This window comes from Triticum aestivum, chromosome 7B (genome assembly GCF_018294505.1).
Source record: "Triticum aestivum cultivar Chinese Spring chromosome 7B, IWGSC CS RefSeq v2.1, whole genome shotgun sequence".
NCBI classification, from domain to species: domain Eukaryota; kingdom Viridiplantae; phylum Streptophyta; class Magnoliopsida; order Poales; family Poaceae; genus Triticum; species Triticum aestivum.
Genome location: NC_057813.1, coordinates 453,455,616 through 453,472,514, shown reverse-complemented (window position 1 = coordinate 453,472,514; position 16,899 = coordinate 453,455,616). Strand labels below are relative to the sequence as shown.

Sequence of the window (16,899 nt, the reverse complement as noted above, 5' to 3'; positions counted from 1 at the left end):
TAGAAATCTGGAGCAATTATAGTCCAACAGGCCTTAATAAAATCAGCATTAAAACCATCAGGCCCAGGTGCTTTATCAAAAGGCAGGTGTTTGATAACTGAGTCAATTTCTTGCTTGGTGAAGGGGGAATCCAGATCCTGCAAGTCCTCAACCCTGGTAATGAGATTGATCAGATTTAGAGGGTCTGAAATCTCTCCAGTCTAGCCGAGTCTTTCTTTAAAAGCATTCCAGAGAATTGCAACTTTTTCATTATGTTCTGTCATTTCTACACCTTGATCATTGTATAAACATTGAATGTAGTTACGTCTGAATTTGATGGTTGCCTTAGCTTGAAAGAATTTAGAGTTTTCATCACCAAATTTGACCCATCTAATTGTTGCTCTCTGTCTCCAATAAATCCTTTGAAAAGACAACTGTTTTGATAAATGTTCTTTTAGCATATCCTTGCCATTCTGTTCTATATCTGTGAGCACTCTATATTCCTCAAAAAGATCCCACATGAAGATTACATTATTTGTGGCCTGGATGTTGCTAGCTATGTTGGATAGGCTTTTACTCCAAATTTTCAGACCTTTCCTGAGTCTTTTGAATTTTGCAGTGATGAGCTTAGCACTGTCACTTGCCAGAATGGGTTGTTGCCAAATAGATTGGACAACATCTTGAAAATCATGATGCTGAAGCCAGAAGTTTTCAAATATGAAGACTTGAGCTTTAGGAATGCTTGTACCAATTTTTATGACAAAAGGACAGCGATCAGAAATAGGTTTTGCCATAGGAAGATCCATAGTGTTGGGATAGTTGGAAGACCAATTTTCAGAGGTGAACACCCAGTCAATTTTCTCCTACAATGGAACTTGTTGCATATTGCTCCAAGTAAAACTTCTACCCTTCAAAGGAATCTCAACTAGAGCGAGTTGACTAATTGCAGCATTGAAATCCATCATACTATTAAAGTCACCAGTGCCAACATTCCTGTTAGAGGGATACCTAATATAATTGAAATCTCCTGTGATGATCCAATCAGTTTCAACAGGCATCTGAATGTTTCTGAACCACTCCAAAAAGTTGTGTCTCCCTTTAGTATCACAAGGCCCATAAATATTTGTTAGGATCCAAGAATCTCCAGTATGAACTGAAATAAATCTAATGGAGATGGAGAAATCATTTTTGAACAGACACTCTCCCTGAAACATATTATCATTCCAAGCCACAAACAATCCCCCAGAGGTTCCCACAGAAGGCAGGTAATCAAATTTATTAATTCTTTTGGGGCAATTTTTTTAATATAAGAACTGTCAAACACTTCTCTTTTGGTCTCTTGCAAACAAATGACTGAACATTGTGCCTCCTCAATCTTATTTGAAATAGCTAGCCACTTATCACTTGAATTAATGCCTCTCACATTCCAATTCAAGATGTTATAGGATTTATTCATTTGAGATTAAGCAAACACAGGTCTATAGAGAAAGGAACACTGTTCAAGAACTCAAAGCAAAGCAGACAATCAACATTGAAATAGTCCCAGGACATGCAGCATCTCTGACAATCCAACAATGCATAGAGGAGTTTCATTACAAAAGTGATCAGGAACAAAGAACTTTTGTACATATTGCTAATCATTGCCAAAATTGGACCTACTACTAGGTCAACCCTCCTTGAGCTCAGCATCTTCACTCCTTTCCTGCTGGTGGCTTTCCTCATTTTTTGGCCTTCTTCTGCAGCATGTTCTCTTCAGTGCAGACTTTTGGGTCCACCTTGCAGTAAGAGGAATTAAGGTTTTTAATTACTTTGGAATTGCAGATAGGAGGTTTAGCAGAGCAGGCCATACAGTTCTTATCATGACAAGTTTTCTTTCTATAGCCCTTATTTAAATGTTGCAATCTTTCACTTCTTCTTACCTCAGATTCAACTAGTGGCACTCTGTCTTTTCTTTTTCCTTTAGCAGCAGCAGGACTGCAGAAACTTGCATTTTCAGCAACAGTTGGAGGTTGGACTTCCTTCAGGCCAGTGTTCTGCAACTAAGAGCATGAGAGAGCAACAATTACAGGACAAGAAGAAGGAATGAAGAAAACAAGATGCTGAGATTGCAGAAATTCTTCACAGATGATATGCCACATAGTGGATTGCAAGAACCCTTTTGCCCAATCAAATTTCTCAGGAGTTAACAAAGTAGAGCAAATGAAATCCACCCAATCAAAGGGTACCTTGACAGCAGAGCTGCCTTCTGTGCTGATAGAGAAATGTTGCTCCCAAGCAGAGTAAAAAACCACATCATGATTGTCAGAATCTGCAGTTGAGCCAGCATGGACAAAATTAGCTAAGTACTTTCTTTTGATATTAAAACCTGGTGGTGCTGAACTAGTTGAAGATGAGGTGCAAGTGACATTAATACTTTCTGAGGCTGAATCTGGTTTGGAAGAAACATCTGAAGAACTGACAAGAATTTCAATTTCCTCATCAACATAGGAGCCCTGATCATCTTCTTTGAGCATAGCAACCAGAATTTCAGAAGGTGAAGCTAGCTGAATAACAGGATCATCCCCTTCAGCAAGATTAAGGTTGAAAAAAGATCCATCCTCATCCACCAAGTTCATGTCAACTGTGAGCTCCTTGCTTGCCCTTGGAGTAAAAACTTGATCTTGAATATGAAGATCAGCATGAGGAGACTAACGTAGCACTTGATTTAGATCAAGATCAAGCATATCATTTGTTCCCAGGTTTATGAAATCCAGGGGGCAATGAAGGCAGGTTCAACAAGAGCATGCAGAGCAACAACAGGCTGAGCAATAGCCTGCTGTGCAAGAGGCTGAAAGTCTTCATGTGGCAAAGCTGGCATGGGCCCAAGGCCAAATTGAGGTCTGGAATACCAACTTGGGCCTGGCCCAATAAGTTCAAAATCTCATTTCCCTCCATATTTATCTATGCATGGCCATCCATCATGTCAATGTCCACTCCATTGGATCCCACGGAGAGAGTTAATTCATTGTTCATATCCATATCAGGTAGATTGATCTGTTGCTGCTCCTCCAATGGCTGAAACAAATCAGCAAGCTCCATGAACTCTCCATCTTCCAACTCCTGGTCAATGAAATCATCATTTTCTGCTGGCATTGCCCAATGTCCCCAGCAAGGAAGCTCCTCATCATCATCTTCATGATTTATATCTTCTGCATCATGCAGCATAGCTTGGTGATGGAAATTCTGAGGATCACCACCCATCACATCTTGAGCCTGGTGTTGCTGAATAGGCCCAAGGAAATGATTGAGCTGATTGGGGTGGAAAAAAATGTTAACAGGTTGAGGATGAGGATTGCCATCAACTGGAACTGGATCCTCATTAGGAGGGCCACCACCCAATGGCTATTGCTGGATAATTACAACTGGAACAGTCCAAGATTCTGCATTGGGATCATCAGATTCACCCACAACAATACTTATAGGAACATCACTCATGAGTTCAACTCTAATCTTGACCATTAGTGCTGCTTGAGTACTTCTAGCTCTATCCCAAAGTAGCAGCTTACCAAAACTTCTAACAAAATTAGCTAGCTCATGCATTTCTCTCTTATCAAATGGGAATCTGACCAACAAAACCCATATACCTCTATTCAACTCAAGATTTCTCTAGTTAAGGCCTTGATTATGCCTCTGAAAGATAATATGAACATCACCATGCACATGAGGGCTTTGCAGAACCAGAGCATCACGATCAAAAGGAGATCTTAATCTAACATAGGCTTGACCAAAAGGGCACTGGCAGATCTCATGAAACCCTAGGTGCTTGACTTGAGTAATAAACTCACCAAGAATCTGCCTCACATTAGGGAAATGAACTAGCTGGTTGGGCATAGGAACAATGGTCTCTATAGCCCAATCTTCATGCCGAGGCAGAGCAGGGTCAGAAATTACCCTCACTCTAGCAAGTCGCCCCTCCACTTGGATTGCTTGATGATGCGGAGGAAGAAACAGAGTCGGATCAAACGGGAAGTTGGCCATAGCACGCGGAGCAAGCTCTCCCTCCTGCACTGAAGATTGCAGCGGCCTTCTGACGGTCAGCGGCGGTGGAGGTGGAAGAGGGGAGGAGCAAGCAAGATGAGGTTCTGTAGCAGGAGAGTTGGCAGGTGGTGGAATACTGGGATCTTGATTGCCTGGGCGATCGATAGCATTCCTCGATCGAGGCACTAGAATCGCACCATTAACAGGGGATGCAGCGGCAGTAGCAGATACTGAGGCAGTCAATTGATTTGACAAAGCGAGGGAGCGAAAGCCCGAGCGGCAGTCACTGGCGACATGGCCCCACCTTTTGCAATTATGGCAGCGGATTTTATTCTTGCAGCCCGAACTCTCATGGCCCTTTAGCAAACGACAAACACATAAAAGGTTGGGCCGGGCCTCACCAGAAGAATGGGCTGCCAAAGAACCCACAACAACTGATGGGCCAGTTTGAATTCGCTGATTACCCGCCTCCTTATTGCCCACCTCATTATTGCCCGTTTCCGGAAATTGAAGCCGATCAAAGACTATAGTAACTGCCACCGTGGATTGGGCAGGGCAAGATCTACGGTTCTGAGGCTGAATTGAAGCATGGTTGAAAAATCTTGGTGCACGGACTACATCAACAAAGGAATTCACATTTCTTGATCTCGAGATTAAGGTCCACCCATTTTCTTGATCAGGATCAGCAAGGTGGCAAAATTTAGGACCATTTGAACCCCAACGGAGGAACCCAAGATTAAATTTAGGCAAAGAAACATTTCCTCCATTATAGATCGCAAAACCCACATTGATCGAAGAGACAGAGAACTTGAAAAGATGCTCGCACAGCTTGTAGACCTTGAACAGAGAAGCTCGTCCACCGAAGCAAGAGAGAAGAATGGTAGCTACCTATTCCTCTGTGAGACGAATCTTTGAACGAGTAAACTCAGCCACCAGAAAAAATTCCCTCCGTTCAGGCTCCGCCGTGAAGTTGATCGGCATGTTGAAGGAAGAGCGGATACGGTCCTCGAAGGCATGTCCTCGCTCAAAACGAAGATCAGAAAGAGACATGATTGTGGTGGCCGTCGCCACCATAGTGGAGAAACGACGAAAGTTGTTGTGGTGGCCGTTGTGACTGGAGTGGCCGGCGACGGGAGGGCTAGACGGTGGCTGTCGTGGCCGGAGTGGCCGACAGCAGGACTAGGGCAGCGGGGGCGTATACTAAACAAATTCTATGTGTATTTGAAAAAATAAAAATAAACTTGAAAAGGATAAAATTAAAATTAAAAATAATAAAGAAGAACAGACAGAAACAGACAACCGAACCAAAAATGCAAACAAAAAACTACACATACAAGAAAACCAGCTTCTAGTCACGAACAAAAAAAAATGAAGCCAGAAAAGCAATGCACACTCACCGAATTGGCCGGTCCATTTTGCCGGGGATTTAGCGAAGGCGGATGCTAGGCGCCGGCGGACCAGCCGAAATTTTGGCCGGTCAAAGCGCACCCGTTCGATTCGAGCGACCAGGGCCATTTGATGCCCTTTCCTCGAGCGTGCGACTGCGTCATTCTCTTGTGCTTCAGTTTCGTGAAGAAAAAATCCCCACCGCGCTGAGATGTGCAGAACCCAACTCCGATAGCGACAAAAATAGCCAATGGCCGTAGCCACCGGCTGCATCTCACCCATCTCCCATGATGTTCCTCGTCGTCGGGTTGCACACCGACGTCCGCCATTTCTCACCATACCCCGCCTTGCAGCCGATCGGCACCGTTGTCGTTTGCACCGGTCTACCACGGTCGCAGCTGCATCGAAAGCCACTTGTAGCAAAAAATCATCATTCCGTCGTGCTTGCATTACCCGCCGGTGCAGCACATCGCCGTGGTCGCCCGGTCACAATGCCATGGCTCACCCTTTGTTGCCGGTGTGCAAAACGGTTTAAGCTTCATTGGTCGCCGTTTCCAGCAAAAAGATCGTCGGCAGCACCTCCACTGAGCCGCTGCATGACCCATCTCCATGGTTCCAGCTTCTGCAGTCAACGGTTGCAGCATTCCTGCCGACAGGTCGTCGCCTCAGCTCTGCTGGACTGCGGTTGTAGCTCAGCCAGGACATGGTTCCAGCTCCACCAAGACACGGTTGTAGCATCCAACCAGCAGGGTCGCCGCCTCGCAGTCCACCGGACCATGGTTATAGCTCCGCCGAACAGTGCTTCCAGCTTTTTTCGGCCATGGTTGTAGCACCCCCTCGCCGGCATGTAGGCGCCTTGTAACTCCGCTAGATCGTGGTTCCAGCTTTCCCCAACCATGGTTGCAGCACCGCCGTGCCAATCCATGCCGGCGGCCACATAGCTTGCAGTTGTCGACCGCGCCGCCGCTCGCGCTAGTGATGCACCGTCCTCCAGTACCTTTGCAGCACCACCCCCGCCATATGCTCACAGCGCGCGCCCTGTCGTCGCCCAACAAAACATCACGCCCTCCCCCTCGCCATGAATAAGAGCTCGTCGAGAGGTACAATTACGTTAAACCATTAGTAGGTGTAGCATTACCCTTCTCCATATGATAATGCTACACCCACTAAGACTAACATAAATCTCTTACGTAACCTTCCATCAATAGTTCTCCCCCTTGATTTTAAGTGGGGTGGGGCCCGCCTTCACTCTAACCCCAATCATAACCTGCTAGCTGTCTAATTACGTAAAATTACGTTAAACCATTCATAGGTGTAGCATTACCCTTCTCCATACCCGTTGACTAAAATCTCCATTGCTATCCCCACGGTGCTCCCCGAGCCGATCACGTGCCTTCACCCCGTTGCCACCTCCTTTGTCCCTCAATGAAGTGCACGATTGATGCACCCCTCCCCTTGGTCGCCCAAGTGAGCTCTAGCTCCTCCTCCTCCTCATTTTTTCCCATCTCCCACAAGGTTGATGTCAACACATGCGATGCATAGAGGACATGCACCAGTGCTGCAACCTTTGCCCCTGCTCGCCACCGGGCGCTGATTGGCCGCCCGTCAAGTGAGTTGGAAGGGTCGGCCGCACTGCAGCAAGAGGGATGTGTCGTGCTGGCTAGATGGGAACCACGAGCCCATGAACTACAGCTTCTGTTGTGACCGGCTAAGGTTTTGCTAGGATAGGTGGCGACACAAGGGAGGATGCTTCAATGGCGAGCTGGAAAATCTGCAACCGACGTGTGAAAATGTTCCGAAGGTGGCGACCATACCAGGCGATGGTGGTCGGCGCGGTTGGGACTTGCGACTGGTGAGTGGCTTTGTTGCAATGGGGATACACGGGAGCATCATCCGACGAGGCCGGGAGCTACTACCATTATAGGACAGTGCTACAACTCGCGAACGACGAGCTACAACAGAATGTTGGTGGAGCTGCATCTAGCGCGACCGCTGATGGAGATTTGCGGTGTTTTTGTAATCCTTCGATGGCGGGGCTGCAATCGGTAGGCGGGAGGCTACAACGACGATTGGGAAACTACAAGGGAACATTTGCTGCTACCAGTGACGGCGGTGAGCCTGCGCACCAGGGGAGGGGCGAGGTGCTGATGGCTGAGTGCGGGGCGAGTGGTGATGAGGCAGAGTTGCGAGGGGCGTTTTGTTGTGACTCTGTGTTGTGCTGCTCCTAATCTATCTCGCGCACTACCTAGAGGAAGAGAGGGAATGATGGGTGTCCATACAGAAGATAAGGATAAGATCTAGACGGTTAATAATGAGCTAATAATACAACAAGCATGTGCCCGGCATGAACCCTGACCGATCGCCCGACAAGTAGCTTTTTGATATTGCTTACATTCCTCATGGAAGTCAGCATTCTTGTTTCTCTCTTATTATTTTTCTATTGCTCCCTTCTGAACTTCCCTTTGTACTTTTCTCATATATACATGAAAACACAAAAATGTACGTTGTATGAAATTCCTATTGTTTTCGGTCAATAAAAACAATTCACTAATCACCCCTTTAACTAGGCTATCATGTATGAAATGTGGGTAATCAGCATTTTATCATTGATCACCTTGTAAATCCAACATTTTTACACAGATCTTATATGGCTATGAGAGTAGGTGTCCTATAACAGTATGGAAATATATACATTAATTTGGTAAGCAGTTATTGTATTATAAGATATGCATCACTTTGATTAGTATACAGATATAGTATCATATGATAGGCATCACATTAATTGGTATACAAATATAGTATCATATGATATGCATCAAATTAATATTCTTCAAAAAAGAAATATTGCATCACATAAAGATATGTAATTGGTTCTTGCCCCCTACTGCTACCAAGCTCAAGCCAATATATATAATGTCATCTTCTTTGCTCATCAGCACAACCATTGCAAGCCTCATCTTAAACTTCACAAAGCCCATCAATTGATCCAAGGCCAGATAGCAACAACCCCCAAAACCATGAGAACCAACCTCCTCCTTGTGGCCATTGCCACCATCGTCCATGTCGTTGCTACGCCAACCACAGCAATCCCCGGGGGCTGGTTTAAGATCAAGAACATCGCTGACCCGCACATCCAGGAGCTTGGCAAGTGGGCAGTATTGGAGCACACCCAACTAGGGGGCAATGATGGGCTCAGGTTTGTGAAGGTGGTGAGCGGCGAGGAGCAGATTGTGAATGGTGTAAACTATCGGCTTGTCATTGATGCCTTGAGGCTCGATGGCTCACACGGTACATACAAGGCAGTGTTGTTCGAGAAGGACTCGAGTAACCCAAAGACACGGAAGTTCATATCTTTCACCCCTGCAAATTGACGGTTGCCGATCTGATGATATTTAGACTAGCCGTATTATTTTGAATGTAATAAGAAATGTCAAGGAATTGATGTTCTATTTCTACAGATTATGAAATTATTCATCATTGGCAACTCACATCGTTTTACCTTTTTTAGGCGATAACGGGGAGCATGCATGTTGTCACTTGAACTCATTGCTATAACAAACAATAGCATATATAACTACATTACATGGTCCCTTCACAAAGATGGCACAACATTCTATTCTTATGAATGGTTGTGAAATGTGCACCTTCGCCATAAAGTTAAGAAACACAAGATGGCCCTAAAAAAGAGACTAGATGGCGTTTCACTTTAAGATAACTATTGTGGTCGTTGCTCTTCTTGCTATTTATGTCCTTTTGTCTTGGTGTTGGTATATGTGATTGTGTATCCTCGTTGTTTTGTCACCATGTTGTTGCAGAAGTCGGGTTTATTAATTTCTATTAATTTGATGATTTCATAAAATTTATTTCTCCAAAAGAATTGCATCTCAGACCATGTTTGCATAAAATCATGTAAACCGGTTGTCCTTTGAAATCTCTCAGAGAAATTGGACAAATGTCACCAAAATATTAGAAGATACTAGACATGTTGCTCATAAAACATTAAGCCCTTATGCATTTTCGATTTTTGAATGATTTACATATCATACTCATGTGATCGGTAAGATGTGCATGTTTGCACAAAGGGGAACTAGAGGCTCCACGGCTACTGCCGGTGCTTAGCTAGGGCCAATCTGGACTGCTATTTTTATCCACTGTAAACAAAATTGTTATTTTTATTTTTGCACGAAGGGCGGCCCTTGTTAACCAAGGGGCAACCCCCACGCATTATATTGGGGCGGCCCATGTATGATATTGTCTCTTCTGATTCTGGAAGTTTTAGAAAGGTTTCGATTGTATTTTTTCCTTTTCATTTACCTTTTAGTTTTAGAAAAGTTTGTGGCGGTTTTCTTTCAAGTTATTATTATTATTTCCATATTTGGATTTTTGTGTCCTTTGTTTTATTTCTTCTCTTTTATTCTTTCACTTTTCTATTTTTAAATTCATAGATATTTCTAACGTTCCATTTTCTAAGGTTTTGGAAAGATCTTGATCATTTTTTTCCTTTTCTAGTGTGTCCCCATTCCGGATTTATTTTTGGATTTTATTTTAATTTTCTTTTCCACTTCAGTTTTTTGTTTCCTTATATTTTATTTTCTTCTCTTTTATTTTTTTACCGTTCTAATTTCAAATTCGGGAATATCTGTCAATTTTCTAAATCTGTTTTTAATCATGCGGAACATTTTTTAAATGCACAAACTCTTATTAAAACTTCTAGATTTTTTTTGAAAATAATAATATATTTTAAATTTCCTAAACCTACTTTTATAGTCCGTGGTCATTTTGTTGTTTCCTTAATATTTTTCTTATATCTATGAACATGCTCCTATTGGTTTTCTTATGGTGGGATACAACTCAAATAACAAATATTCTTTGCACGCGGTGTATGAGCTGCTGCTCAATCCATTACTTATGAAATCCTATTAACTTTTTGTGTGCTAGCAATATCTCTATGTGTGATTTGATAAATAGCATCTCATAAAATCCATTAACTCTTTATATTTGTTTTCTCATTCAGTGTCTGCGACTCTGCGTTGGTAAGTTAAACTAGATAACTATATGAGTGAAACAAAACAACTTGTATGTTTGAACTACAAGGAAACAAAAACATTCCTACGTACAAGAAAAAAAAGGAAATCGCTTGAACATTTTAGGAAATTTAGGACTATTTTTAATCCACAAATATTTTCCAAAATCATGTAATTTGTTAAGTAGATAAACATTTCTAATTCAGAAACATTTTTTAAATTCACAATCATTATTTAATGAATGAACACTTTTCTAATTTTCTGTAGTTAATGAACACTTTAAAATTCATGATCATTAATTAATTCATGAACATCTGTTTTGATTAGCGAACAAATTAAAAAATTCTGGAATGTTTTTATAAATTTCTGATTTAAAAGAATCATGAATACTATGTATATATGCAAACATTTTTAAAATTTGCCAACAGTTTTTGAATTGTCACGGTTTCTGGTTTTGAGAAAGAAAAAAATGACTCCAAATCCTCTAACAGTAGGCCAACCAAAATATATCAAAATCGCTAAGTGGAATGACCCACCTAGCTGCAGTGTGCATTTGCTAAGATGTACAGCGCAAATGCTATGCATCGCTCACGACCATTGATGAGATACCGCAAACCCACACAATGCTATTTATCTTCTTCTTTTTTGTCTTGATTCGTTTCTTCATTTTATTTTTACTTTATTTGTAAAATTCAAAAAATTCAAAAAAAATGCAAAATCTTCAGACTTTTGGGTATTTTGTGACGACTCACCCACACAATGCTATTTTTTTATGTTTGCATAAACTATTCGGTATTCTGTAAAATGTTCAGACTTTGAAAATATTGCCTGCATTTCTTCAAAAAATTTGAAGTTAAAAAATGTGTTATATTTCAAAATTTTAAATAATCTTTGGACTTTTGCAAAATCTTTCTTTTTTAATCTCGTTTGAAAATTTTGTTTATGCTTTTTTGGAAATGTCTGAAATTTCAAATTAATAAAAAAATTATAAGATGTTTGGAATTTAAAAACAAATCACGATTTAAAGATATGTTCACAAATCTTGAAAACTATTGACACTTTTCAAAATTTATTTTGTGATTTCAAAAAATGTTTACGTTCTGAAGATATGTTGGAAATTTCATTTTTTTCACTTTTCCAAAAATTATTCATTTTTTAATTTAAGAATTTGTTTTTCAAATTCGTGATATTATTTAAAATTGGTGAACTAAGTTTGAAATGATGAACGTTTTTATAATTTGAAGATTTTTTTTGATGAATCCTCAATCTTTTTTTCAATTCATGATGTGTTTTTCAAATTCATGAACATTTTTAAAATTCGTGAACTTGTTTCGAGTGCGTGATATTTTTCTTCAATTTTACATACATTTGGTTAATTAAAAAATAGACCTAGATATACCTTTTGAGGAAATTAAACCGACAGACATAAAAGATAAAAAATAATACAAAAGGAGCATGTGGCGCTGGGACACGCGCATGTATCACGCACCGGTCCTGGACCTACCTTTTTACCACGCCTGTGAGCGGTCATGAGAAGTGCATGGAGTGAGCAAGCGTACTTCTCCCTATGAGGACATGTATAATGATGCTATTTTAGGAGTGTCATCTCTACTTCTAACGAAGCAGTTGGTGAATAGTTTTTATGGTTTATTTTTGTTGGGTTCTTTTCGTCTCTTCTCCCATCACCCCCTCCCATTCTGGTATATCGGTTTATTTTTCTCTCCACTATTTATTACAATCAGGACTTTCCTAACGTATAACAAATCACGGATCTAACTTTCTTAAATTATTCATATCAATCGATTTCTTTATTGGTTTAATTTGTCTTAGGAAATAAATAACAAATTTTTAAGAAACAAATAATAGATTTGAATCTAACTTTCCTAACTTATCTAAATCAATCGATTTCTCTCATTAGTGAAATTTGTTTTAGGAAACAAATAACAGACACGTCACAAATTTTCCTTCCAATAAATAGTTTCTTAACATTTGCAAACTTTCCTAATCAGACACGTCACAAACGGGCAGGTACTGATATCATGTTACCAAACAATAAAATCCCATTTGCATAGAAATCAGTTCAAAATCCTAATTTTTCTAAATTTTTACCTTTCCTCGATAACATCCAATATTTTCTATGTTTTTCACCTACTGAAGGAAATCACCCCTCCATCGATATTAGCATTTTTTTGGAAATGAGATCTCCGGATTATGATTTTTTTGCGATTATTTTCAATTGTGACCTCTCCTTCCGCTCCGGCTCCTTCTCGCATAATCACCTCCACCACAGCCAGCTGACGTCACCCTAGACCTTTTGCCTCTCCACACCTTCTCCGCCACCTCCTCCTCGTACTCCATTGACAATCCCTCCGCCACGTTTGTCCACGGCGGTGTCGAGGGCATGGCGCAACAACGTATTAGTGGTAGAGCAGCGCATAGCAGCAGGAAGAAGCACGCAGCAGGCAAGGCGAGCGGCCGACGATGGAGGGCTGAGATGCGGCCAACAGAAGATGGCCGCGATAGGAGGCGGCGTGAGGCAGGGGCGCGACAGCGGGGCGAGCGAAGGGATAGGCGGCAGCAGACGAGGCGAGCGCAACCAGCGAGAGTGTGACGCGCGGCCAGGGTGTGCATCGCGCGGGGCACAGTGGTGCGTTGGCTGTGGCGAGCATGATGGCAACGACGGGCGCGACGAACACGGTGTGGCACGTGTGTGGGCATGGAGAGCCAAAGAGGGAGTAGCCCCGCGGGCGCGGAAGAAGAGCTGAAGGCTTGGGCATGGGCGCGCATAGGAGCGGGCATGTGCCACGGGGTCAATCCGAGGAGCTCAGTGGCTATCCCTGCAATGGCCATGGCGGACGGTGGTTCTCGGCCACGGTGAAATACCGAACGAGAGCAAACGAGAGGGGAAACTGGGGAAAGGCAAGAGGAGATCACGATGGTGTCAATGGCACCCTAGGAGAAGACAGGGGAGCTCGGGGCGGCGCGGATCGAACGACAATGTTGCGGTGGCCGAAGGTTGAGAAAGACGACAACGACGTCGATCTGGGGGGTGCTGGACTTGATCTCATTGGTGCAGACGAAGTAGTGGAGGCATTCGGAGCTCCTCGACAAGCTCCTAGCCAGCAGGGAGGGCAATGGCCGTGTGGACGGGGTCGGTCATGGTGGCCATGGCATCTGACTTCGTCCAGATCACCGGGATCGAGCGAGCGAGGAGGAGAAGTGGATCTGGGAGGGGGCGTCGAGGAGGAGTGAGGCCATGGGGACAGGGAAGGCAGGGCGTCACCTTTATCCATTCCCCTTCGATGCCGGCGAGGTGGTCGGGCGGGAGCCCGGCTCTGTAGCGACGGGCTCGGGGAACAGGAGAAGACGACCGTGCGGGGACTGGACCACTGGGCCGGTTTGGTGGCAAGGCCCGGGGTCGGGGGAATCCCCCTTTTTATCGTCCTTTTGGTTTTTAATGTATTCTAATATGTTTCTCCTTTTTAACACCATTTTCTATTTATTCTTATATCAACTAAATGGATTTTGTTAATTGTGAAACTATGCACACAATTCGAGCACAATATTTTTAGGTGGCACAAAAAGTTTGGGGCCAAAAGGAAATTCATAAAATTGGGTTTATATTTAATTGGTTATTTTAACTACTGTTGGACCTCTTATTAATTTGACAAGATTTAATTTTTGGGTCAAATAATGTTGGGCTCAACATGTCAAAGATTAGTGGAATTTATAGAATATGGTGAACATTTTAGTTTTACTGTTTGACGAAATAATTTATTTGACTTTATTTTAAATTTGAATTGGGCTTTGATTTTTATCAAGTGGCAGTTTGGCTTAGCAAGCCTGATGACATGGCATCGTTAGGGGGAGGTCGCTGTAGCTAACGACTTGAGGTGTTACATAATCTTTTCATTTCTGAAATTTCATTGTTAAATGATTGGTGAATATATCACACTATCCATTAGTTCAGTCAAGCTCACCACAAGTCCACAGATTATTGCCAATTAAGTAAGTCTTATTGGCGGGGAGAATAGGCTATGTGTGTGTGTGTTAGAGAGAGAGAGAGGGAGAGAGAGTGAGGAAGAGGGAGGGGGAGTGAGTGTGTGTGAGGATTTGATGGTAAAAAAGGTCGCCAATGTCGTAATATTGAACTCTTAAAGTTAATGTGGCCCCGTTGCAACGCACGGGCGTTCTTCTAGTATAGGATAAATACTGAGGTGGAGAAGAAAGAAATCATAAAAAAAATTTGACTTCTCTTATTTAAGAGATGATCTCTTAACACAATTTGTCTCATCATATTTTTAGGAATTACTAACTTTTAAAGATAAAGATAAGAGATAACCCATTGTAGACTTTTTTATTATCATCTCTAAATTACATGCAAAATTTAAGATAACACTGTCTTATCAACTACTGTACATGCCCTAAGTGATGCATAACAACACCTGATGTTCAGCGCGCTACACTCTGGAACAAAAACTCTCAACCTGGGTGACTGCCCTAAAAATTGCAAATGGTGCATGAGCACCCCTGTGCTTGAATCCAAAATAGCATTTTTCCACAACGCAAAAAATACTGATTTTTTTGTAAGCACGCGCACACATGTATATTATGTATATGCAAAATTTCATAACATTTTACTTTCAACGTGGCATACAAAGAAACAGACAAATATGTGCTTTCATTTGTTTTTGAGAAATATATGTAATTTCAAATGGGCCTCTTTTTCTTGTTATTGAGCCGGAATTTTGTTTTTTGTATAGCTTATAAATTACATTTAGAAAAAAGAAAATTTCATGGATCCGTAATGAACACATACAAGTTTCCACCGAATTATTTTTGAAACTACTAGGAAATATGTCCGTGCGTTGCAACGGGAGAAAAAAATATCACACACCCCCATCCTAATAAACTTGGCTAAGACCCATAGATCCGTGACCCGGCAACCTAATTTAAAAAATAGTAGCTATTTTCAAATTTATTCGATTAGATACTTTTTTTTGCGGGGTAATTATTTGATTAGATACTAATTGGTTCATTTCTCTAGAATAATTAGCAGATAAATTTTTAGTCCCTTTGAATAATAATGCTCAACTTTTGTGATATTTGGTTTAGATGGTAAACTTAGGAACACACATCTGCCATGTTGGCACGCGATTCATGCCTAAACCTAGGCGTCTCATCATGTATCATGTATTTGCCCTGTGAGCTCTTTCTCGTCGAGTGCGGTTCCGCCGGATCGGAGAGCCTTGGAGCCACCGCCGCGCCTCCACTGATACCCACTGCTAGGGAACATGTTATACACAGAACTTTAGCAGTATAGCTTGTTAAAAAAGCACGCAGTAGTGCGTGTAAAATATGTGCGCTACAGATGCATATATATCAGTAGCGCGTCTCACTAAAAACTCGTTACTACTAAAATTCCAACCACTAAGCCGATGGCCTATACATAGTAGTAGCGATCTTTCAAAAACGGCGCTACGCTAATATTCTTATAGCAGCGTGTTTATGTGTAAAGCGCTACTGCTAACGAAAATAAAATAAAATGAAAAACAAATAGAAAAGTTAATGAAAATGAAAGAAATAGAAAAATGACAAAGGAAAAATATTAAATGTAAAGAAAAATAAACGAAAAAGGAAAAAAGGATGAAGGAATAGCAGTAGCGCGTTTTCTAAAACACACTATAGCTAACTTAGCTATAACGCGTTTTCCTAACGCGCTATCGTTATTTTTGTCTTAACCCAAAACGGTCTCCCTCCGGCCACCACTTCTCCCCCAAATCCCTTGCCCCACTTCGCCGCTGTCTCCCCCACTTCGCCGTCGCCCCCACTTCATCGCCATCTCCTGTCGGCGTCGACGCCGTGCTCATCCTCACCGTCGCCGCCCGAAGCCGCCCAGCCTCACCGCCGCCGTCTCTCGGGCCGCCTTCGACCTCACCGTCGCCGCCCTCGACCTCACCGCCGCCGCCCTCGACCTCACCGCCCCCGAGCCCGCCCAGGACCGCCGCCTCCCGATCCTGAGCCCGCCCTTGCCGCCCCTACCTCCGTCACCGAGCACCTCCCCGGCACCGTCTCTCCCCTCTCCCCCACCCCCTCTCTCTGTTTTTTCTTCCTCTACCATGTTAATTAGCAGCAGTAGTAGATGTTAATTAGTATTAGGGTTCATACATAATGATTTTTAGTAGTAGTAGTAGTAGATGTTAATTAGTAGTAGTAATGATACTAGTTAACTAGGGCAGTATAGTTAATAGTAGATGTTTTTTAGTTAGGGTAATAATAGATGTTAAGTAGTAGATAATGTAGATGTTAATTAGTTCAGTAGGGTTTAGTTTTTGAATTGAGTTTGTTTAACTAGATGTTAATTAGGGAAGTAGGGTTTAGTTTAAAGTAAAGTTTAGTTCAGTAGTTAAATAAATATAATCTATATTTGGTTTTTGAATTGAGTTTGAGAGAGCATGAGATTTGTGTAGATTTTCTTGAAGTATCAAATGCT

The 16,899-nt window shown here is 42.2% G+C and overlaps 1 protein-coding gene across 1 annotated transcript; it reads left to right on the top strand.

Moving 5' to 3' along the window:
- The first annotated feature begins 8,336 nt into the window (after positions 1–8,336).
- Positions 8,337–8,853, top strand: LOC123156784 (putative cysteine proteinase inhibitor 7). The gene has a single exon (XM_044574961.1). It carries the CDS (start codon positions 8,400–8,402, stop codon positions 8,751–8,753), a length of 354 nt encoding a protein of 117 aa, XP_044430896.1. The 5' UTR covers positions 8,337–8,399; the 3' UTR covers positions 8,754–8,853.
- Positions 8,854–16,899: the final 8,046 nt, after the last annotated feature.

Excerpts from the sequence above, each read along its gene's own strand:
- LOC123156784 (XM_044574961.1), top strand. The coding sequence starts at position 8,400 with ATGAGAACCAACCTCCTCCTTGTGGCCATTGCCACCATCGTCCATGTC.